The sequence below is a fragment of the Trematomus bernacchii genome, unplaced genomic scaffold (assembly GCF_902827165.1).
Source record: "Trematomus bernacchii unplaced genomic scaffold, fTreBer1.1, whole genome shotgun sequence".
Taxonomy (NCBI): Eukaryota; Metazoa; Chordata; class Actinopteri; order Perciformes; family Nototheniidae; genus Trematomus; species Trematomus bernacchii.
The window spans coordinates 13,745,410-13,771,731 of record NW_022987714.1 but is presented as its reverse complement, the minus strand read 5'-3'; the positions used below and the strand labels follow the sequence as shown (position 1 = coordinate 13,771,731).

The window sequence follows — 26,322 nt, the reverse complement described above, 5'->3', positions numbered from 1 at the left end:
TAGCTTAGCTGGTGTGTGTATGCCCAAAACTTAAATCACTGGTTGAAGCTTTTGTCCGACTCAGAGTAAAGAGCTTGCAGGGCTTTTAGACTCACACACTAGCATTCTCCTTCTCAGTGCATATAACCATGCTGTGTTCCAGTCCAACACTCACAGTTGCTGTATCCTACATTCCTACGGTCATCCATGTATTGCAATTTTGTGAGTTCTCACAGTTCTGTACAGTATTGCACAATTCAACTCATCCCAAGGAAGTTTCCCAGAGGAATATTTATCATTAAGTCAGCCTTTAAACTGTTGCCTGCAATCAGTGATGAGGACTAATATTTTACATCAATAGTCAAATAGTTATTTTTCATTTATGGTTCCATAACTTCAATTCTAAAGTAACCACCCCACCATACATTTAATCAAACACAGTCAACCATAATGAAATCTTTTGAAGACTGGCTCCTGGACAGTTGAATATTCTTCTTTTTTTTTTCAAAGTACAAAAAGTAGCATCCCACTGTCTTTACTTTGTTTCGGGGATTCTATTTTCTATGCACATTCAAGTCCTAACTCAATGTGTGGTCTTTGTTTCCAGATGAAGACAGTAACATTCATTACTCTAGGGCTAGGCCTACATTTAGCTTTTGAGTTTGGGAAAACTCTGTAAATGAGGCCAGTATCTCCAGTATCTGTTAGACATGCATTTGTTTGTCATCTACAAACAGAAAATAAATGACCTATTGTCAGAACTAAAACTAGTGGTACAGATTGTGCAAAAATGCAGTGGTGTTCGTGGTTGTGTTAAATGAGAAGTCTATTTGTGTCACTATTTCCTTTAAACTTCACATTTAAATGGACAGAAGAGAAGTAACTCTAAGTCTCTAGCTACATGTCAGGCCTGTGCAAAGATACATTAGATGGGTGCTTCAGGGTGTAAAATCTCCTATCATGATATGTTAAAAAAAAAGGTTCATTTTCAGATTTTGTGGCTTGAAACCATTTTGTTATAGAACCTTTCATATCATTCAGATGTATTACTCCCTTCTCATCTATCTCAAAACATTTATCATGATTTGAAATGCATGAAATATATGAGGAGCCCTTCAATTTTCAACACCCTTACACAGACTGAAAGAAAACCACATAACTTGTAATATACAATATGCTACATCACCCCCTTTTTTTGGCAACGTTTTCTCTTGAATACAAATACAGTATACTTGTCATAAGGATAAAATAATAAAAAATATTCATTTGTACATCCGTAATAGATTATTTATATAGTAGAGGGAGAAAAATTCACTTCCACAAGCAGGAACTTCCTCTCACACAAAGACTAAAGTGCTGGAGCCAAGAATGCACCATCTGCATCCAGCTGGCTTAATATTGGAGTCTAGATATAAATATGTCATAACACACTTGTTTCTTAGGGTAACTATGAGACACTTACACCCGTGTCTTTCCTCATGCAGGCAGCAGTCATGCCCACAGAGCTGGAAACTGAGGATACAGTGTTTTGTACTGGCAGGGCCGTGGGATCAAACCCATGCAGAGTGGAATAATGAGGGGAACAACCGCTTCTGTGTCCTGAGGAAAGAAACAAGAAAATATGACAGTCGGTGGACAACCACAGAACTTCCACATGGAGGAATGAAGATAAGGAAAATAACAGTTGATTTAATAATCTTAAACTCTTGGATTTAAATTAGGGCTGTCAGTCGATTAAAATATTTAATCGCGATTAATCGCATGATTGTCCATAGTTAATCGCGATTAATCGCAAATTAATCGCACATTTTTTATCTGTTCTAAATGTACCTTAGAGGGATATTTTTCAAGTTTTTAATACTCTTATCAACATATGAGTGGACAACTATGCTTTATATGTTTGTTTATTATCATTTGAACAATGACAAATATTCTCATGAATATTAAACACAACAACCTGAACATTACAAATATTCGCCTCAATTCAACCTAGAACCTCTCATACAATAATACAATACTGTGTGTGTGTGTGTGTGTGTGTGTGTGTGTGTGTGTGTGTGTGTGTGTGTGTGTGTGTGTGTGTGTGTGTGTGTGTGTGTGTGTGTGTGTGTGTGTGTGTGTTGGAGCTATGTGCAGCTCAAGGCATATATGCCTGTGTGTATGAGCTGTGTTGCGGCACTATCCGTGCTGAGTGTGCTGTCTGGCTACCTGCATAAAGTCAAGTGCTCGGCGCAGTTGTCGGCGAAATGTCGCTCCTCTGTTTTCATTGAAACAGCTCCTTATATCCGTTAGCTCAGCTAGCTAGCACCAGATGCTAACAACAACACGTAAGTTGTGCTTCGCTCGCGCCACACATACACACTCCCTCCCGGTCCTCCCGATGGCCAGTCCGGGCCTGCCAGTGAGCGTGGAAGTGTGGTCTGCCACAAGCGGGCAGCAGGAGCGGGGCTGTCAGCATCAGCTTGTAGATGGTATTTTAAACTCGATGCGCTCTGAAACTACGGCGGCCGAGGACAAAAAATACACATGCGTTAATCGCGTTAAAATAATTAGTGGCGTTAATTTTTTTTTGCGTTAACGCGTTATTAACGCGTTAACTTGACAGCCCTAATTTAAATACATGAAAGGGACCCTGTATTCTCCATCAGGGTTAGTGACGTTAAAGTGTTCTTCTCTACCTAATCAATATCATAATGTAGTTGAAGTGTAGTCATTTAAGACCATACAGGTAGAGATAGAGTCAATAACCATTTCATTTTTAAGATGTTGTTGGTATATCTGAGTCAAATGGAAAGCTATCATGTTGTGAAACAGCTGCACCAATTGGAATGTCAACTTGAATTGTCTCATGTCTCAATAAGCCTCATAAAAGCTTCAGCTACATTTTCTCAAGAATTGACTTTAGTCCAAAACAATGTCGGATTGTCCAATGATGGACAATATGGATAGAACAAATTATTGCAGCAACCAACTCTCTCAGGAAACACATGGCATATGAGTATTGAGTTAAAAGGAAAATTAACGTATATTCTAATGCTCTAAAACTATTATAATATTACTATTATCTACAGTTCAAAATATATCTGCAAAATGTTTGCTTGTTATGTTGGTGGCAATAACATAAATGTGTGTTTTTAAGGATGAGTCTTAAGTATCATCGAGAAACCCCATGTACTATTATTGTCCAAATTCCAAACACATCAATGCACAACAGTGCTGCAATGATTATCATTTGATTTGATTTGCAACACAGAACTATAGATTTCTTAAGGTCAGTCCCAAAAACACTGGCATCCTGCTGGAAATACACGTTGGTGCACAAAATGTGTACTAATCCATGTCTGTAAATAGCCCCTAACAAATGTGCTTTTGAATCCTGTTTGCAGGAACAAAGCAATGACATTGCCTTGCTGCTTTGGGAAGATGTTCCTTTTTTTAAGGAAAATATATACTCTATATTTTTGGAATGGGTAGGAAACCATTTGTTTGTACTCCACCTGGGTAGGAACCTGTGGGCTTGGGGCTGAGTTTCACATAAAGGCTGTAGAAGTCATGTTTGAAAAAAGACCAATACATTGGTGTTTTCATGGGATTCGTTGATATTAACAAATATATATAATATCCCCAGCATTATACTTTAATGACTCAGCCCTAGGATTAATAAGATAATAACAAATACTGAGCACTTTACCAATGGAATAAGTCACAGGATCGTTACCTTCCACTTCAGGAAAGACAGTCCACAGCACATATCGATCACTGTTCCTCACAGCCAGCAGCTGGAAAAGCCTCCGCTTCCTGGTTCTGGAACATGTACTGTGACAGAAAACATACGTACAATTAGTATATCAACTACTAACCCTTAATGCAGGGCTCTCCAACACGTCGATCGCGAGCTACCGGTAGCTCGCGGGCAGCTTTTCAGTAGCTCGCCGCTCGATTATTGATTATAGCGTAGTAAGGTTGCTTATTGATTTTTCGGCCGCGGCTGGACAATAACGTTTTTTTATTTTAGAATGTTTTCTGTCACACGAATATCAAATGGTCGGTGACGCAGAGATCAAGGAACAGACGTGACAGCAGCACAGCGACAACACACACGGAGCAGTCTGCTTTCTCCACCAGCACCAGTCCAGAACCAACAGCAGAATGACCCGCTCTGAATCAGGCCCTGTCGCTGCGCGTCAGAGACACACAGGGAGGGATTTGTGTTTTTTGAAAAACACTCGTTATCGTCATGTCAGGTTTTTGGTGGATTTAATCAAGTCTTGGATTGCAGAGTATGAATGCAGGGTTGCCAACTTTGGGTACCTGGCTGGAGTGAGATTTTGATATCATGGGTTTAATTCGGTTTAATTACACATATGCGCACGAAATGACTGCTATCGTGTCAGCAGCGGGACCTGAGCATATATATAGGATATATATACAATATATACAAATACACAATAATGGACACAGACTATAAAGGGCACACAGTTTCATTCACTAATGAAAGTCAAACATGTTTGTTTCCACTGTTTTATTGTATGCCTGTCGCGATAAGCAATTTAATTGACTTATCGTACGATAAATAAAAATGAACTCGATAACTTTTCTGACCTCGATAAATTTCCATTTACATGAGGATGTGACTAGCAGTTTGAAAGGATGTACTTGAATTATTATTATATATTATCATTATGTCAGTGATCTAAAATGGTCATACAACGGTGCCGACAATATTATCGTTCATCGCAATAATTTCTGGGAAAATGTATCCAACAAAATTAATTATCGTGAGAGGCCTATACATGAAACACACACACACAAACAAATCTACAGACTTACTCCAAACTGCCAAATATATTAATTAACACACTCTCACTCTCATATACTCTTTGACTCTATTTTGGCCTAGTAGAACAATAAGCAGCAGACTTTTACTTTTTTATCATTTCTACTGGATCTTAGATCTGCGCATGCGCTCTAGAGTATTTTTGTTGGGTAATCTATGGTAGGGCTAACCCATACAGTGGTGGGGCTCAAGTCAGTATTTGCAATGTAATTACATACACGCTCCCCCCAACAGTGAAACGCCACGCGTGAGGTTTAGATTATTTCCCTGTCTCAATCCAAATTGAACTGTATGAAATAAAAAGGCACATTTGTCTTGTAGTAAATAAAAAGGGCGACCTGGAGCCAATCCTGCAATTTCCCCACAGGTGAAAGAGTTGACCTGCTGAAAACCCAACCCCTGCAGGGGGGTCTGGGGGATTTTCCCCCAGGAGATTTTTTGAAATACTAACATAAAATACACATTCTGGTACTCTCTTGAGAAGAAAAATAAATAAATCTATTACTACACATTTAAAAAAATGAATGCCATATTAGTTTTTTGTTACTTTGTTCTGAAAGCTGAACCTGCTGCAGCAGTGCTGCTCCTCACAGAGAGAAGAGGCTGTGTGAATTACTTTACATTGTGGATAAGGGTGGATAGCCCCCATTGTTCTGTGTGTCAAAATGAAAGACAGCCCACACACCTAGCAATCATCAAACCGTGGGGTCTTATTTCATTACGTGTTGATTTCTATCAACACGTAATGTTGTATCGATGTATAGAGATGTACTACCGCAAAAGTATTCTCCGTCGGGACTTCCTGCAACAACACCACGCCGTTATCGTGATTCTGATTGGCCAGAAGACATTATCAAAGATGTTCTATTGAGAAGACGATCACTACGTGACAAAAGTTTTCAAAACCGTTTCTAGTCTTCGTATTCTTGTTTTTGGCGTGAGAATAGTTTGGGCAGTGTGAGAGCGTGAGATTGAGAGTGAAAGCGTGTGTCACACGCCAGATGCGTGAGAGTTGGCAACCCTGATGAATGTCCTCTTGCTATTTTCAGTTGATAAATACTTGTGTAAAGTTTGTGAAGGCAGGAGGAAAGCTTCCGCGATCACCGTCTCCTCTCCGTTCCTCCAAACCCCGCCCCCTCCCTGAAAATAATGAGTGACAGGCTGATAGTGACCCGATAGAAACTTTATTATTCACTTAATCACTGATTGAGATATGATGAAGCTAACTTAATCTCATACATTCATGGGATTTATGTAACAGTAAGACAGAGAATGTAAGTGTGCACCCACATGCACTATTTTTGTTTTTATAATGCTATTGTAAATACTCCTGCTGTTTTCAGACTCAAGTCCTGTGTGTGATGCATTCAAGATATTCAGTTTCTTTTTTTTTAACAGAAGACTGTAGCTAGAAGCTGCAGCTAGACTGCAGAAGTATTAGTTTTTTGTTTTTGAGGATGGAACCATTTTCACACACAGATATAGGGAGGCTAGACCTATACAATTAATTTATTATGGTTTATAATTTAATGTCAAGACGAAGAAGAAGAAGAAAAAGATGGCTGAACAACTGTTCAGTGTCAATCCTGTGGAGATCTCCAAAATAATGTTCCGCTTAAGTCTCAGCAAAACTCACAACATTTCTGGAGCCTTGTAGACCCCGAAAACTATAGAACATTCACCAAGCAGCACTGAAAATGTCTGCTTTATTTGGTTCTGTTCTACATACCTTTGTGAAGCAGCTTTTTCTGACATGAATGAAATCTAAATACAGAACAAGACCAACTGATGAACATTTAAATGACTCTATTCTATGACTCCAGCATACACATCTATGGTGGACTGCATGCAGTGCCATTCATCTCACTAACAAAAGAGTGAAATGCTTGTAAGGTGGTGATTAAGGACACTTATGTGAATGTTCAGTGATGTACTTATTATGTGGGCCATAATAATATGTGAGAAATCTTCGTTTTCTTGGACCTTATTTTTGATAAGCTTTAGGTATTGCAATTTCACACGTGTACAAAAGTATAGCTTAATTCAACTGATGAGGGCTATGTGAATAAATGTAAGCGATGTGATGCAAGTAGCTCTTGGCCACTTTCATTTTTTGAAAGTAGCTCTCAGATGAAGAAAGGTTGGAGACCCCTGCCTTAATGTCATAACAAATTGCTGAACATTCGTGCTATGTTGGACATTCATTATTGAACATGTGCTCATTCAGGTGAATACATTTGATGTTTAAAGGCCTGTCCTTTCATACAGAAGCTGGGCTGCCAACACCCACACCAGCAATATTTGGATACTTCCTTTCTCCACTTTGTTGCTAATATAGACTGTGAGCCCTGATTGTGGTCATCTGGCAGTGTGGCCAGGGATGATTCGAAACCACACAGACTGGAAGGCTATTTTCCAAGAAGCACATCAATTTGCATTTCCACTTTCTTTTCAAACTGCCACATCCTCTTGTTAAAGTGCTTTTGTTAAGCTACTTGTCAACCGTTCTCTCTGTATGTGCTCTGAAGTGCCTTTGAGGTGCCCTGTAGTAGGGCTGAGGAGCTGAGGATAGAGGGAGATGGAGACAGGAGGCACAAGCGTGTAGCATGAGGAAGAAGGGGATGAAAGAGAGAGTAATGAAAAAAGGGAACATTATGATTTTCTTCTGACCCAGGATTGTGTAAGAGAGCAGTATGTCAGTTCACACCTGGCACTTAAATACATCCCTGCATGCAACTGGATTGACCACTTTTGGCTGGATTTTAACTGGCTAGAGGCAGCAATGCACTTCCCTCGCCTCGTTTGCCATAAATGAGCAGGCAGAACAAATCAAGACAATACATTGGCTCCAATCGAATAATCTTGTTTGCTTAGGAAGGTTCCTAGGTTTTAATTCTCTAAATGTTAAGGAAAGATGCTTCAATGCTTTATTTCGGATCTCGTTTAAGGAGACACTGGCTCGTCCTTTACCAAAGGAAAGAAGATAAAGCCGTCCCACAATTACTTACGGACACAACATTTAAAGTGAAGCACCATTTGGATATCAATATCATCCACTATCCCTGTTTAACTATGGATATAAATATAAAACATATTTCTAATGGGCTGTAATTATGTCTTGGATAGGAATCCTAACTTCAAATACACAACATAAGGTGTGTCACTGTAGCATTGCCATTTCTGTTTGTATTACGATAATGATATGTATGAATTGGTTTTGAGGAATTTAAAGGTCCCATGACATGGCCATTTCTACTGATCATAATTCCATTCTTGAGGTCTACTAGGATAGATTTACATTGTTCAATGTTCCAAAATCACATTGGTTTCTCATACAGCATCTCTGTATAGTATGTGTATTCACTCTCTGTCCTACACGGCTTGTTGGAGCTCCAGCCCCCCCCCCTCCCTATGAGCCCAGTGTGCTCTGATTGGTCAGCTCGCCCACTCTGTTCTGATGAGTCTACCACCGTTACAGCGGAACATCAGTGATTATGTGTTACAATGGCGTTAGCAACCAGAAAATGACACCAGTAATGACAAACAGATGAGAATGCTGCGTGGGGTCTGGGTGCCGTGTTGGCGGGACGTTGCGGGGCTCGCTGCTGGAGCGGACAGTGTGAGCTGGATTACTGGTGTCATTTCCTGCTTGCTGCGTGGGGTCTGCAAGACAGCGAGACAACGCAAAACTCAGCCTGAACTCAGCCTGAGCACACACACACACTCGTAGCCTGGCTGTGAGTTTGTGTGTGTGCTCAGGCTGAGTTCAGGCTGAGTTTCGCTGTGTCTCGCTGTCTCAGGCTGAGTTCAGGCTGAGAAATCCGCTGAGAAATCCGCGGAGCTGCGGCTGAGAAAAGATAAGGCTGAGTGAGTCCGAGGAAGTCCATGGACCAATCCGCGTAGCCGTTACGTCACTTAGCCCCTTACGCCATACGACCCAGGAAGAAAAAAAAGGAAAAAGAAAAATCTCCAACGAGGCGTTCTGGGGCAGCATAGACAGGTCTTTTCAGGGTTTGTGACTTTGCAGACCGTTTACATGCAGAAAAAGCAACATAACACACAAGGGGACGGGTAATAACTGAAAAAGCATGACATGGGACCTTTAAAATATTGCATGAAAAAGGTAGATATATATAGAAAATCTATTGAGTTGCATTGAGGTTCTCTATAAAACGGTTATGTCCAAAGTTAATATTCTGAAAATTAAAACCAATTATGACCATATGATCGCCTGTGTTGAAAGGACTGAGAAGCGTATCATTTCCGCAGGAAAATTATAAAAATAATGTAGAGTTTGCGCTTGAATGAATCCTGCATATTCTCAAGACCAACAGAAGTGTCAGTGTCTTAGAGTGAGTGATGGAGTAAGCTCAGGAGTGAGTATCGATTCCTGCCCCGGAGACAAAACAAAGTGCCTCCCCTGTGCTCTCCAACCACCATCTATATAGTGAATGGTAACAGACATAAAACATGTGCCTCTGTGCTTTGTATATGGGTTACTAATGGCTTAACCCCTGCATGGTGAAAAAAAAAGGGCGCAAACACGTGCAATGTTTTAAGAAAAGCTTATTCATAACTTTTCATTTTAGTTATGAATCATTACATTGCAATAAGAGATGTTTTGATGGTAGTGGGAAGTAACAAACTGAGAAAAATATGTATTTGGAATACAAATCAATAATTTCCATGCAACAGGATATCATCATTTTAGAATTGTTCTTGGAATACAAATCGTATTGTGGGATTCACCTAGTTGCAATCTTAAGAGAGCCAAAGTGACTTTGTACGAAATAAATTGCGTCCAGAAATAATGCGGTTGTATGAATTGCAATATGGATAGCCAATTATGGACAGCCAATTATGACTTGATTAGGACTCGAACGCAAACATTGGGACTAGCTTGTCGTGACTAGTTGTTACAATCATTCAATTCACACATCTAATGTTAGAATAAAGAAAGAAAACAGGAGTAAGGCCCTGCAGAACACAAATTTATCATATATGGTATTATAATACACCGTAAATTACTTTTTACCTTTTCTCATTTAATGATTGTGACAATGTGATTTATTCTTGATAGATAAAGTGTATATTTCTTTTAAAAACGGTATTGATCTTTGTCTTCCAATCATATCACAGTGAAAATTAAATAGGAATAAAAAGAGGAATGTGTGTGAAAACAAAATTATTCCAACTTTACGGGCAACAGTGTAGCTGCTGTTTGATATTCGGGATGACTGATGATGACACATTCCAAATGGCTTATCAGGCAAACACGTCTCTAAATGATTTTGAACCAGTTTATAAATTATTCTAAGGAACCAATTTCCCACTTAACATCTCTCCACTTCAGCTTTTAAAAGCAATCTTCAAAATGCAGCTGCAATGCATTTTTTGGAGAAGTGCTGTATACCAGTGGGATTTGTTGCACTCTTCCTGCGGCAGCTGCTGGCAGTGATAGAGCTTTTCACAAGGTGAGCCACATGAGAGAATATTTAAGGCCCACAATATGTCAAGACAGATTGAACAGCCTCACCGTCCTGTCATTTCAATACAAGGTGTTTCGAAATTGGACTTCATTACATTATTGAATACTTTGCTAGCATAGATGTTCAGCAATGGGTACATTGCTGAAGAGGGTTGTGGGGGAAAGTACATTTCGTAGTGGGAGCCGTGTGTACAATCGATATGATAGTTGGGCTGAAAAAACCTCCTCCTGGTCAAACTTTTCTGCACTTTGGTGTTATTTGTGTGAACCACATCAATGTATCTTTGCGATGAGTGTATCAGTTGTCAGGCTTTTTGGAAACAGAAGTGACGAGAGAGGGGGAAGCAGAGTAGAACAATATGCTAAAAAATATATATATTTCAGGCGACCAAATGTTACAATTACCTTTCTTGAACACACTGTGGAATTGTTAAAATTCTAAGACAGAAACACTGTGAAAGCCTTAACAGAACAACAACAATCAAATCAACCATCATGCTATATTGAGGTGGACTTGTCATTGCATGTTTAACGGAATGGTTAATCCAGAGTACATGTCCTCTTCTAAACTGTGTCCACGTGTTAAACAGCTCTCACACTATGACTTACTGATTTGAGGTTGGACTCCATCTCTGTGAAGTTCCACTCGGTCAGAGGCAGGCTTAAACTGAAGGGCTAGAGTAAGAGAGAAAGAGAGAGACACATTAGTAAGACAACTTTTATTCATGTAGAGTGCTGTATAAGGAGTGTCCGGCACCAATACCAATTTGAAGTTTCAAATTTCAGACAAATATGAATCTATGTGGAGTAAAACAAGTTGTAAGTGGGTTTCCATTTGTATAGTGCAGATCTACTGACATCCATAACAGCGCTGGTCCCAGCTTCCACAACATTCTGCTGATGGCTCCTGAGCAGCAGCTGTTGCAGTTCCTCCAGGCTCATATCCACATTCTCATCTGAAACCTCCACCCTGCAAACCAAACACACACACATGTACACTTAAATACTCAATATATAAACACAGGCTCAAAGGGTCACTTTTTTTTCCCTACTTGTATCACTTCTGCACCTGTACAAACATCTCTGTGTACATTGCATTCTCCATGTGTCCCACCTGTGATCTGTGTGAACGCCTACCTGTCCATTGCAGATCTTTTACTCCTTCTCTCCACCATGGACGCCACAGAGCCCCTCCCCTCCAGAACAGACTGGACCATTGCGACGGGGAGGACAGGAGGTTCAGAGGAGCAGACTTCACAGGAGGAGCTCAATGCTATGGCCTCTCCTGCGCCTACACTGCCTCCTTTTCCTGCTCCTCTCACTCCTGGACTCACAGGCTCCTCTTTGATAAGCATCATGCACTTCTCCCTGTTGGAGGAGTCAAAAACGAAATATCAATAGCTTAATACATTTAATACATTTTGAGACTTTTGTCAAAGTACACAAATTTAGAATTGGGGACTTAAGTCACATGACATTGACTTGAGTTACAATTGTAACTAGAGAATGCAATTCCTGAAGAAATTGCTAGTGGGAATGCTGTATGCTGAAAAGCTGACGGTGAATTGCTATGCTGAAATGTAATGTGTAAGAAGAAAGTGAAGAATTTAGATTGAAATGATACATGAACACTGGGGGCTTGAATGTGTGATGAGAGAAGAAAAGAAAGTAAAAAGGCTTGGAAAAGCAGCAGAATATTTGAACTGCAAACTTTTTGAACTAACTTGATGGCGAATGATCTGTCGCCATGGCAACGGCATTTGATGACACCCCATAATACGCTTAGATGTGTGGATGGCTGCATCGTTACCAAACCTGTGAAGTTTTGGGCCGTTTGGAGCATTTTCACTGAAGTTATGAGAAAACCGTGTTTCATGGCGAGCCTTGTGTTACCATGGCAATGGCATTTGAAGAAATCTCAAAACTCTCACGTAGATGTCGTCACGGCTGGACTGTTAGCACACATGTGAAGTTTGAGCACTTTTTGAACATTTTCATAGGAGTTAATGTAAAGCGACATCGTCTTTTATGGCGAGGGATGCGTTTCCATGGAAACGGCATATGGGGAGATCTCAGATTTGGCGTAGAGCTGTTGAGGCATGGACCGGTGATATACAAGCAGAGTTGGGTGTAACGCATTACAAAGTAACAAAGTTACAAAGTAACAAAGTTACAAAGTAACAAAGTTACAAAGTAACGCGTTACTGTAATAATATTACTTTTGTCGGTAACGGAGTAGTGTAACGCGTTACTTTTATAATTCAGTAATCCCACTACAGTTACTAACATTGCCCTGACACGCGTTACTTCGTTACTTTTATAAAATCAGTCATAATCACACTGACAGACAAGAGGGGTTTCCGCCGCAGGTTTATATGTAGGCTACGTAATCTGCGCGACTTGCGCGTCCACATCTCCACGTGCAGTGCTGCATAAACATGGCTGAGTCAGCGATAACTTTCGAGGGGTGGAGGTATGCCCATTATTTTGAGTTCGTCCGAAGAATAGACAGGAATGTGACGGTGAGGTGCAAACTGTGTCCAGGCCAGAAGCTGTTATACACTGCTGCAAACACCACGTCAAACCTCAACAAACACCTGCAAAGAACACATGCTAAGGTGAAGCTAATAGCTAAGGACCCCCGAACCCAGAGTGAGGATGTTGTGAGTCGCCGCCGCCGACTCCGAAGCGGCACAAATTAGAATTTGGAGGACCGGTAACCAAAGCAGAGATGGACAGGCTTGTAGCATCCTTCATAGTAGAGGAAATGTTGCCCATTTGCACAGTGGAATCACCATCGCATCGTTCAGAGATATACTGCGCAAAATACAGATAGCAGGAGACAGAGGACAGCCATAGTCAGAGCTATCTGGATCAGTCTATGGAAACTGAACTAAAGAGAACATTTGAAACTTTAGCAGTCTGCGTGATCTGCCTGTAGGGAGGGGCGGGCCGGCCCTGCCAGTAAAGTAACGAGTAAAGTAACGAGTAAAGTAACGAGTTACTTTATGTAGAGAGTAATGAAGTAGTGTAATATATTACTTTTTTTTTGTAACGACCCCATCTCTGTATACAAGTGAAGATTGGGGGACGATTGGACCGTGTCGATTGGACTTACAGCGACATCGTGTTTCATGGCGAGTGGTCTGTCGCCATGGCAACGGCATTTGTTGACACCCCATAATACGCTTAGATGCGTTGATGGCTGCATCGTTACCAAACCTGTGAAGTTTTGGGCCGTTTGGAGCATTTTCACTGAAGTTATGAGAAAACCGTGTTTCATGGCAACGGCATTTGAAGAAATCTCAAAACTGTCCCGTAGATGTCTTCACAGCTGGACTGTTAGCACAAATGTGAAGTTTGAGCACTTTTTGAACATTTTCATAGGAGTTCATTTAAAGTGACATAGTCTTTTATGGCGAGGGATAACGGCATATGATGACACCCCATAATTGACGTAGAGCTGTTGAGGGCAGGACCATTAACCATTATCTGAAGTCTGCTGCTCTGAGCATGTCAGTTGGAGTTATGACATCATAGTGTTCCATGACACAGGTGTTATTTGAGCTAACGACGTGTCCAGAGATCAAAGGTTTCCATTGTTCTGAATGAGAGATAAACCTCTTACATGTGAACGTTTTGTTGAAAAACCGTAACAGCTTTCGGTGAAATTTCAAAGCGTGAAGCATCTCAAGGACCTTGAGTATCTGAAGTGTGCTTTTTGTGTACTTTCGGGTCAATAATGTGGCCTTTTTGGCAGATTAACTAAAGGTGTGCGGCTGCTGCTGTGAGGAAATATCAGCCTGAAATTACAATGGGTTTTAATGGAGACATGTTGAACGTTTTTGTCACTTCATGCCCTCAAGAGGCATTTTGTTTAATTATTTTTGCTTAATTATTTGTAATTTTTCAAGCTACGAGATGTTTTCCTACGTTTGTCATGAAAAAAAAATATGAAGGCAAATTTCAAACTGTCCTCCACTCTAGCTGTGACATCACGCACTCTGCCTTAACGAGCTGCGCAATGTTAAAGTTAAAATGTTAAAAATGTGATGAATTATGGGATGTATCTCTGGAATTATGAAAGTTATGAATGATAAAAGTAATAGCCATCGATTCCCGAACGAGCTGAACGTTTTGATGTTTGAACGGAATTACGTCAGACTCGACATGACAAAAGCAACAAAAAAATACTTTTAACACAAATTATTTGTGCCTTGATATCCTCCTTCGAGCCCAAGATGGAGAAATTAAGTTAAAGGTGAGCTAATGAATGCTATTAATTCCTATCAAGTCAACAATGAATTGCCCCATCCACTTTGGCTGAACCAATCGGACAGCACCCAATAAAGTTGTAGGAGAGAACTAACATTTAATACCAAGTGCCAAAGCGTCTTTGCACCAAAGATATTTGTATGTGCGTGTGAAAACGTTACAGTGGTCTACAAAAAATGAATTGCAATATGGAAAACATGTGGTTCAAATTGGTGAATAGCCAATAATGACATTAGGACTTGGGAGTAGCCTGGATTTGACCTGCAAAACAATCAGTCACCCCTGCCATGAATGATCTCTTTCACAATATCGGGTTATGAGATGCTGCAATAGATGTGGAGCTGATTCTTGAGGTTACCTCGACAATGAGCAATGGTGAAGGTATTTTGCATCACTCACCTGGCCTCTTCAGGTTGCATCTGGAGGGCCATACTGGCCTGAGACATATCAGTAACATCAGATATGATTGGTCCTCCTGTCAGCCCACTAGCAGAGCAGGAAGCAGTATCACTGGATGGCTGGGAAAGAAAAGGAAAGAAAAATATTACTTTGTTGTGTGTTTGATGATCTTGTGCGGGTTCTCCTCTGCCAACATTTGGGCCCAATGTGTTGATCCAAAGCATTGGTGTCAAGTTACATTGCAACAAACTAGACTTAGCTAAAGCTTTAGCCTATTTCCCCAGCTCTCTCTGTAATTGAAAAATATACCTTTTAATGATCCCACATGGTTTTGGTCATTCAGATCTATATCCACCATAGCTAAATCCAGATTTAAGATAGATAAGAAAACTAAAACAAAAAATAGCCAAACTAGTTTGACTTACAAGCCTAGCAGAGTAGGAGTGGTTGCTATCTCAGCTTTTGAATATCATTTAAATATACAAGATATTAGGGATATGAAAATGTTATTAAAATATAGTTCCTTTCAGAAACAAACTAATTAATATGGAGAACACTCTTTAATTGAAGCTAGCATACTGTGTTTTCCATATATCTTATCCAGTATCTGCATTTTATTATGCGTTATGCCAGTTCATCAGGGAGGGAACAAAAGTCTACAAATGGTATCAAGTGATGGGCAGTATGGTTCCCTTGTGTAATTATCATTTACAAACCACTTTACACAAATATTAATTTGCTTCAATCCAAGGCTTTAGTTTGTACAGCCTGCAATAATGTACACTGCACAGCACATCTAAGGTACCATCAAACTATGTCACTGCGCTCTGCTTCCCTCTAGTGGTGATGCAACATAACAGCTAAACTGATAGCAGCATGTTAAAGAAAAATGATGTCCAGATAATATATTGTCTGTGATGTAGTGGAAAGAGCATGATTGAAGAACAGATTAAAATGAATGTTTTTATTTGCTGAATGATATCTTATCTGTCTAATAAATACTGTGGTAAATCACGGACACGGCTAAGCACTTAGAAAGGCCATCCAGTAACTTTATGTTTACTGTGTTTGTCTGCCAGCAACATTTGATCTGAATGTGGTAGGTCAGGTCAGGAGATAAATAGCTTACTTATTATGCTCTGGTACTGACAAAGGCTGCAAAGCACAGGTCATTCTACAAAAGGTTTAGTTTTCGTAATGAAGGTAATTTGACTATTTTGATGTATGTTAATTAGACTTTAGGGGTTATGAAGCACAGTGGTATACATTATATGTATCCAGAGGTGGGAGAAGTACTCTGATCTTGTTCTTGAGTGAAAGTAGAAGTACCAGAGTATAGGAATACTCGGTTACAAGTAAAAGTCCTGCAATCAAAATGTTACTCGAATAAAAGTATAAAATATACTTAAAGTACCAAAAGTAAAAGTACTCATTATGCAGATTGGTCCATTTCAGAATAATATATATGATATGTTTTGATTATAATTATTGATCATTAAAGTGTTATCAAAGCTGGTAAAGGTGCAGCTAGTTTGAATGACTTTGTATACTGCAGGGTAGCTTGTGAATTTACTCCAGGTGGAACTAAAGTCTTATTTAAGTGTTGATTATACAGTAATTCACATCATTAATCCAGATCTGTAAAGTAACTAAAGGTGTTAAATACATTGAATGGAGTAAAAGTACACTATTAACCTCCGAGTTGTAGTGGAGTAGAAGTAAAAAGTAGCAAGACAATTAAAATACCTCAAAGTACCTCAACATTTTACTTAAGTACAGTACTTGAGTTAATTTACTTAGTTACTTCCCATCTCTGTATGTAACAATTTCTTATTTTCTCACCGACTGGATGTAGAAGGGCTCATGCATGGACTCCATTGGGTGATTATGGCTGAACTTGGAGGCAGGAGGGCTGGGAGAGCCATCGTCCAACATCAAGGGCCTGAAGGGAACAATAGTTTTCTCTCAATTACAACTTTGTTTTCAAAGGATATATGTCATTATCATGAAAGTAATCATTCATTTAATGCATTTAAGCAGTTTTGGGTGGGCATTGGTTTAGATTTATAATTTTTAGTTAACATGTTGGATTTAGATAAGTGTGTATCTCTACTTCATCTCAATAAAACAATAAACAAGTTACCATGAGTTTGTATAAGTTGGTATTTAACAGCATTCCAATCACGCAACGGTATTTGGTGTTTATTGCTAATTAGGAAATATTAGCTCGCTAGCCCGCCCAACAAAGAATGTACATGGTAAACATTGAATCTGCTAAACATGAATATGTTGACACTGCTATTCTGAATAGACAAGTGTCCTAACATAAGTTTGTTATGCTACCTTTTTGCTTTTTAAATATTCCACGTGGAGATGTGACAGTAAATGACAGGGGTTGGAGTGATGGATGAGTGAGTTATTAGTGTGGGTAGATGTTAAAAGGTAAGGCCGAAAATAACTATCATTAAAACATAGGGTAAAATTGCACCTTTGCCAGGTCGCACAATGACTCTGAAATATGCGTTTCTATTGTACTTTTGTGTTCCAGCGTGCCTTTCCTTTCTCATGACGGCCTTGTTCCCACTCAGCAACAAAGCTGAACCAGCATTTTTCACACACAGGCTGTAGCAGGGTCATGCACTCTGCTCTGCCTTCCCTGTGTGTTAATGTGTGTGTTTGTGTGTGTCTGACTGACTGATTCAGCACTTGTCTCCATTCACAGCCCTTGTTGAGTTAGATTGTTCAGTTTGTCAGCTGAGCCAGCCCTTCCCTCTGCCCTACTGTGGCCCTGTTTGTCTCACTTGTGCTGATTGCCCCGTGTGTGTGTGTGTGTGTGTGTGTGTGTGTGTGTGTGTGTGTGTGTGTGTGTGTGTGTGTGTGTGTGTGTGTGTGTGTGTGTGTGTGTGTGTGTGTGTGTGTGTGTGTGTGTGTGTGTGTGTGTGTGTGCATGTACCCACAGCTTTCTCTTCAGGCCCACAGTGCTGGGTGTGTTGGACTGCATCTGGCTGAACAGAAACTGAATCAGCTGGCAATGAGAGAAAAAGCACAGCATGAATCAGCATCCTCCTCTAACACACACACACACACACACACACACACACACACACACACACACACACACACACACACACACACACACACACACACACACACACACACACACACACACACACACACACACACACACACACACACACACACACACACACACACACACACACACACGGTCCTTCTCTAAATACATAAAAACGGTAAAGGACAATAACTTGAATGACCCAAAAAAAACATATTTCGTCCTATAAGACAATACATTTAATCTATGACAAAACAAGCCGAAAACTATAAGGAGCATAAATCTATTTGATTTTAAACATGTTAAAACATGTAGAGTTGGTACATAATGAAAAAGGCTCCCTTAGTTGTGCTTTCAGGACAATTTGCAGATAATGTACATAAAATAATTTATTTCAGAGGTATCAGAAGAAGTGATAAAACCACTGAAATGTTATTCCTGAGTAATACTTAAATGATAGACAGTAGTAGTATATATACACATACACTCTTATATACACAGACAATATACAAACACACACATAGATCTTCTGAACACACCAATGACTGTTAAAGTTGTTCCAGAGAATCTCCCTTGTTTTAATACTGGTACGACCTATAGTTCAGACCCACAGACTTACACTCGTAAAGACTGACCTTGTTCATGACTTTCTGCTGCTGTGTGTGATTCTGTCTCAGTGAGACCACCTCTCTCCACAGGACTTCATTCTGCCTGCAAACAGGAGAAAAACATTTAGAAGAGGTGGTGGCTCAAATCTTAATCTTAATTTTAACCTGGTCACTTTCGTTTGCGTTTTTTTCATCAACCAGTTGGTAAAACATTCAGGTATGTTATACTAGTAGCAAATGTAATGTAGCATTGAGCCGTAACCCTAAAGCTGAAGTAAGGAGCGAGCAACAGAGGTATGGTGGGCTCACTTCCAAGATGTCTTTGTTTATCATTACCCTATAGCAAGCGATCTACTGTGCAATATATCTATATCAATCAGAAGTAGAGAACTTGTATCATGTGTGTACAATATACTAAAGACTAAATTGTGTGGTGGAATATGGCGTTGTCCACGACTACAAAAATGTGTGTGTGTGTGTGTGTGTGTGTGTGTGTGTGTGTGTGTGTGTGTGTGTGTGTGTGTGTGTGTGTGTGTGTGTGTGTGTGTGTGTGTGTGTGTGTGTGTGTGTGTGTGTGTGTGTGTGTGTGTGAGTCAGGTGAGCAGGTGAACATTCTCTCCTGTCATTAGCAAACAATACTGAGCACAAAGCAGCTCCATCAAACAATAGACACATAGCAGCTATTTTCAGCAACAAAAGCCCCAGAGAAAAAGTCCATCCACTGGATGATTTGTTCCAATTTAGAGGATTAATTGACAGACCGACTGAATGTAAACTGTAACTCATCTTAACTATATGTTCTTTACAAAAGACAAACAAAAATATTGACCATAAGGCCATTTAAAACAAGTCATAGTCAGGCTTAAAATGTTTTAATCAGTGGACAAAATTAACCGTCAAATCAAATTACTTTTTTTCAGATTGGTATGTAAATTAGTTTGCATTCACATACTGAATCACATATTTGAATTTTTACCAAGACACCAACCAGTTATCTATTAAATTAACACAAACTAAATAATAACCAAAATAATCCAGGTCTTTAAACTAGGCCCATACAAAACAGGACCTTAAGATAATAAAATAACCCAGGACTTGTGATGGTCGCTTTACAAATTCCTAAACTCCTAATTTCCATTTGCAACTAACAGAACAATATACAACCTCCTGACAATAATTAAACTTGTTCCTGAGGTTTTGGGGCCCCGGGGCAGTAGCTTAGGGCCGGGTCGCGTATTGGAACGCAAACAACATCTCTGTACTCACTGTTTCATGTCTTGCATCTGACACTCCATGTTGTCCTGCTGTGTTCTGAGAAGCTGGACTTCATACAGCAGTTTACTGAGGTCCTCCTGACGAACTTTGGTCTCCTCACTCTTCACAATGGATACCTAAACACACAGTACAGCCTTATTTGGTAAGTTATTCAGACAACAACCACATATTCCCTCTGCTGTGTTTGTGAGCAAGTAAACTCACTGGAGATGTTAGCCACACTGGCAGTACAGCTCCCATGAGAGCAAAGGTTTACCCCTTTTGTCTCAATAACTTTTCGCATTAATTGCTAATATTTTGCTGAGTCATGGTCCCCAGAGGTTGAACCCTAATTTCTTATGTGTTCCCCTGACTTTTTCTCTCGCGGCAATCTTACGTTGACATTTATGAGTGTAATGTCTCAACAAATATTGGCGGAATTTATAGGAAATTGGCTATATCCATGTACATATACTTCAAAATGATTGTTTTCCATCAGCATTAGGTGTAATTTGTGTCATTGCTAACAAGCTTATGATGATATGCAAAACCCAGCCAGTCCACGTGCTAACCTTTGTACTTTCTAAATCAAAGCATATTGGCATTCGACTTAGACTGCCACCACTGCATGTCGTAATGAAAGTAAAATCATTTGTATGCTCCTTTGCTAAGATATCTTTCCAGGAAATCTAATGAAAATATAGTAATCCAATGCCATTTAAATACAAATATATATTTCTTGCTAGATAGGTAGGGTTTCAATTCCTGTATGAAATTCAAATTTTACAGATCACACGTTTTTTACTTTTATAGTGCAACAGTAGTTCAGTTGGCTCCGGAAAGTGTGTTTTTGTTCCTTTAAATCAGGGGTGGGGAACCTCCGGCCCCCGGGCCGTATACGGCCCGCGAGACCATTTGGTACGGCCCCTCGAGGTAACACACGCAAAAAAGAAAAAAAATTAAGAAATCTAGACCGCAAAAAAATTAAACAAGCGAGTGCCTGTTTGTCCTGGGTTAGGTCAGGGTCCTTGAACACAACACGAGCCTAACGTGTCATCACGTGGTATATGTCCCGTCTGACAGGGGTGCAGTTCTGCAGGAGAGCACCAGAACGCCGCTCCGGGCCGGGACTTCACAAATTGCAGTACCCATAAGGAGCCGTACACATGCCGCAGTGTTTGCGTGGCTGTGTCTTTAGTTGAAAGCCCAGTGGCGATCTGTTCATCTGTCATACTGATCATACAGTCAATAACTTTGTTGTTATTAGCATCTGGTTAGCTAGCTATGCTAACGAATATAAGAAGCTTTTTCTCCAACCAGTGAGGTAAAAGCACATCTTTATATGATCATTATAGTTATAAAAAAATAAGAGAATAAAGTAAACAGGTATAAAATACTATATGACAGTAAAAAAAAGTTATTAATAAACAAGAATAGCCTACAGTTTAAAAGGGGAGTGATTTGTAAAATATCCATAAAGAAAATCTGCTTACAGTTCTGTTTCATATGGGTGTTGAGAGATGTATCCATAGATCTCAATGTTGCTCTCAAAGTGCACCAGATTGATGCTTTTAACTTCAACATTAAAAAAAAAATCTTCCCGGGGGAGCATGCCCCCCGGACCCCCCTAGAGGAGGTTAGGCCCCCCCAACTTAAATCATGTCCACATGGATAGGAAACTAAATACATTTGCACACATCTTGTGTCCATATATTTCTGTTGTGGTGGTCATGCCACAACCGTGCACGTGCATGCATGCGCGAGTCATGGTAAAATATCTGGATTAAAAGGTTGCTTTTTCTTTGCACAGCATGAAAGAAAGGCCAAATGAATGGGCTGTGATTTTAGTTTTTTTAAGCAGAGGTCAATCATTTGTACAGCCCTCGGAGGATGTTGAAAAATTGAAATGGCCCTTGAGAGGAAAAAGGTTCCCCACCCCTGCTTTAAATTATGCAGTTCTCCTGATTATCATGCAATATGTCAAATGAGCAAAGTAGTTCCTGCCGGGTTTAGTAAGCTACATACAGCTTTTTGACATCACTTCACACACTGTGGACTACGGAGAGGGGTGGTCATGTTTAGAGATGAATCACTTCTAAAGTCACACAGAGCACATTAACCAATCAACCTTGAACAGCCTGCACATGCTTCTTATGTCACTGTGATTGAGCTTAGGTCATTTCTCCAAATCTCCAAATATGTCTTTCTAAATTATTTTGAAGCACTTCATGATCACTCTATCTTTGAGACTTTGTGTACGTGTCCATACCTTCCTCTTGATGTGTTCCAGCATGTGTTCATGCCCCTGGAGGAAGTACAGATGTTGGAACTCTGTGTCGTCTCTCTCAGGCTTCACCAGACCGCTCTGCTCAATGTTCACCACCTTACGGAAACCATCTAGACACACACATTAAAAGCATACATATACACACACAAAGTATAAATACATACTGCTGTTGAGAGAAGAGTACAGAGGAGATGAGGAACGTGTACTCACACATGTTGAGCTGTCGGACAAAGCTTGCCATATTATTGTGTTTAAAGTACTTTGGCAGAACTTCCTTGGCAAAGCGTCCCTGGTCAAACACGTGGAAGCTTGTCCCAGACTGAAACAGAAAATAGCCAGGATTTGTATTATTATTAAACAGCTGTGATCACATACTTGACATACACACATGAACTTCACAACCTTTTGTATCTCCATTCTAATGATAGGTTTTAATTTACAATCAACACAATATCTTGACTTGTCTGGTTAGTCTGTTCTTGATTATTATTGCTCAGTGTCACTTGTTGATGCCATAAACTCTCTTTCTGATGATCAGTTAATGATGTACTATGCCATCTTAAAAACTGCTCCAGAAACAAGTCAATCGTTAAAAGAAGCAGCGATCATGAGAACATTAAGTAAGAGAAAATAATTCATGTTGTTTTGAAGATGGAATCTGCAACTAATCATATTGGCTGGAAATGAGTTTCCAACAGCTACAGAAATTGAGAAGTGGTATGCTTACAAGAAAGCAAGTGTTCAGAAAGTGGCACTGTAATTAATAATATTATGTCACATGGTACTGTACAGCACCTCACTTCCTGGGAAAACCTATGAAGTGATGAGGAACTTATGACATTATGATAAAAGTCAGACCGTAGTAAAATGAAGAATAATGTTAATCTAATTTGTCAAGCCTATTTTCCATTTTGCACCACGTTGTGCTTCATCAGAGAAATTGCAGAATTTATGACAAAAATGCCACATTATATTCCCATGAACAGGAATAAAAATGACCGGGTTACTCTCTGCATTTCTTGATAATTTATCCCATAAATGACCTCACATAAATAAACAAAAAACAGAACAAGAGTGATAACTTTAAATCTAATGCAAACATGGAGCTGTTGGACTTTTGACCCAACCCGCAAACGTTTTAGAGGCTTTAGGAGAACACTGTCACTGCAGTTTAGAAAATACTTTGCATGAGCTGTAATCTTATGCCTTTCAGGATTCTAAAGAGCACGTTTGTAGCTATTTAATATGCTCATGAACACTAAGGGGTACATTTAAAAAATGATTGCTTTGTTTGCACAAATGAGACAGAAGGAGACAAGGTACATCTCTAAGCGCCTCTAAAAGGATCAAATAGTGGCGTTCCATTGCTGTTTGCCAGTTTATAAATCAGGGAATTTGCATGCATGTGGCATAACATTGGCCCATTTCTATGCAGATCAGTGCTAATATCCACACACTGAAATGATTAGCATGTGCAGAGATTTGGTCATAACTGAGACTTTCTAGTGAACATGGCAGCAAGGATTGTAGCCATGCAAAAATTCAAACTAATTTATTTTGGAATGCAAAAACAGGGTGTACTGATTGGTGTGTCATGAGAAATAATGGATAAAGCTCCCCTACACGCGGAAAAAAATCAGACATTGACTTCAATTAAATGTATTATGTCAACAAATTTCACATAAGTGCATTAGTATAATGCATTAATGTGAAACCATAGTAGAATAATATTATGTTGAACCTATTATAATATATTTTTTAATTAAAACTTAATATGATTTCTTTTTTTCTGTGTACACAGGGGAAACAAAGACACATGAACAATAGAAAATAAGGTTATCAAGTAACGAAGACATTACTTTTCTCCTCTCCCTCTGCAGAAAAAAGGACAAGTTGCACTCAGTGGAACTTGATACGAAGCAGGGAGCAGCTGTAACTGATGCAATCAATTTTGGGTGAAAACTCCCCTGAGTGTGCAAATCGACATACAAATCAAACTAATGATTCACTGGTACAAAAAAAAAATGAAAATAAGTATTTTTGCAGGTTTTTTAGGGTCGCACCGATTTAAAAAATGTCAGCCAATGCCGTTGCCGATGTCTCACCGATGTAATGGCGCATCCCTATTGTTTTTAAAATCGCCTCAAGAATAATGTTGCTTCTGTTTGTCGGTGACAGCTTCACCACATGTTACTTAGGCTACCTTATTCGAAAATATGCAATCTAAATAACAAAAGGACCTTTATAAGGAGGTGATACACTTTCCCAGAGCACAGAGTACATTCATCAGAAGCAAAATTCAGCTCAGTCAGCCAGTCCTTCTCTCTTTTAATGAGTGATGAGTCATGCTCTCTCACCCAACATTGCAGTCTAACTAAACAACTGCAGTAGCTCTTTTACTCTGAAAAGATAGTTGTGGAGTTAGCAAAACCCATGTGCATAACAAATGAGTAATGATTAAAGTTTTGACAATTCTAACAAGACCTACTGTTGCTTTGTTTGTTGTAATGCTCACTTGCTCACTAATAGTCTGACAATGCAACAGCTGATGCCATACACTCTTAACTACAGATGTCACGGGACTAAAGAGCTTCTGTCAGTGTGTTTGTCTCCGCACAAAAAGAACAGAGAAGCTGTCCTCTTCCTGTTTAGCACAGAAGCCTGCGTGACACACATCAACCCTGCACATGCAGCTATTTCCCTCGGATAAACAGGGATAAACACATAATGACCTGCGAATGGTCTCTGTTTACATCTAGACAATGCTATACAAATTGACCTAAACACTTACATGAAGTAGGTACTTCATTGTAAGAGCTTAGGTCAATTTTCGTTACTTGCTCACAAAATTAAACATGTAGGTGCTCATCCTAGGTCAAAGGTCAAATGCGTTGTAAGAGTGGCAATCACAATATACTTAAATGTTAGATAACACTCGACACTATTTTTATATGACCAAATAAACAAAAAGTGATTTGTATGATGGCTGTAAAGGTTCACTAATATATTGTAAGCCAACCAATAATATTATTGGTATATTATATATTATTGGTATAAAATAGTGGGACTATTGTCACATTCTTTGAAGTGTGATTTTTCCTGTAAGCTTCTCAAATGGTTTTATTTAAATCAAATGTAAAGACCTGGAGAGGTAAAATGATCAAATATGAAATATATTTATATTTCTTATCCCAGATTTATCTTTGGACGATTTGAGAGGGCATCTCGGGCTATTTCGCTTGTGGGGTTAGCCTGCTTAACAACATAAGCAGGAGGGTCATTTTTGCTAGCTAGGCTAAATGATAGCAAATGCAACTAGATAGCAAGCTAAACATGTGCAATCCAGTCTCACTGGAGTGTTAATTTGTAGGTTAATATGTAATTATTAATTTCTATGTCATACACATTTTGGTGCCTAAAATGTATTTCTGACTTGTGTGTGCTTTTGCGTTTCGTTTGATTAACGTTTTAAATGGGCTGTTCCTTATCACAGCAGGAATATGATGAACACTGGCTATGGGGTTTCAAGAAAATACTTGAAAGTGTGTAGCCAAGGGCCTAGAAAGTTATTTTGAAGAATGGACAGAAATAATAGTAATTGAAAGTGCTTGAATTTATATATTTTGTGCACAGATTGATATTGTTTTACTTAGCTCTTCAACTGCTAAATAAGCCTCTTTCTCTATCGTTCAACTTACACAATATATTGCTTTGCTGTGCTATGAGGCTGTGTAGTGTGCCATCACTGCAACACACCACGAAAGAGTGTTCAAACATCTTGAATATAAGAGAATTAGGCCTGAAAAGCCCTTAAAAGGTATTTGAATTTGCTGTTTAAGAACTCAAGCATGAGTGTATCCACTAAGGAAGACAATACAACAAAGTGCATAGATCTACATTTTTACTTTGGCTTTCTCGTATGTTTTTCTTCATTTAAATGAAATTCCTCACAGTTTATACAGCATATTTTACATTTTGCCCTGAGGACTGACTCACAGCGCTCCAGCAGATGAGGTGGTTGGTATCTGGATCCTCCACCAGTGTCCACAGCTTGGTGAGAAATGCTGGAACATTGCTGGCGTAGCTTCCATCAACACCCATGGCACCCGGAGACTCCTGCAT

General features: G+C 39.5%; 1 protein-coding gene across 1 annotated transcript; it reads right to left on the bottom strand.

Annotated features, from left to right (window-relative positions):
* Nucleotides 1–1,515: 1,515 nt before the first annotated feature.
* On the bottom strand, nucleotides 1,516–26,322 carry hsf4 (heat shock transcription factor 4). Its single transcript, XM_034141988.1, has 13 exons — nucleotides 26,197–26,322; nucleotides 22,411–22,519; nucleotides 22,183–22,310; nucleotides 19,926–20,050; nucleotides 18,687–18,762; nucleotides 17,936–18,003; nucleotides 16,821–16,920; nucleotides 14,979–15,097; nucleotides 11,442–11,672; nucleotides 11,163–11,274; nucleotides 10,914–10,979; nucleotides 3,698–3,795; nucleotides 1,516–1,578 (listed from the first exon to the last, which is right to left on the bottom strand). Exons 1-12 carry the CDS (start codon nucleotides 26,320–26,322, stop codon nucleotides 3,736–3,738), a joined length of 1,320 nt encoding a protein of 439 aa, XP_033997879.1. The 3' UTR covers nucleotides 1,516–1,578; nucleotides 3,698–3,735.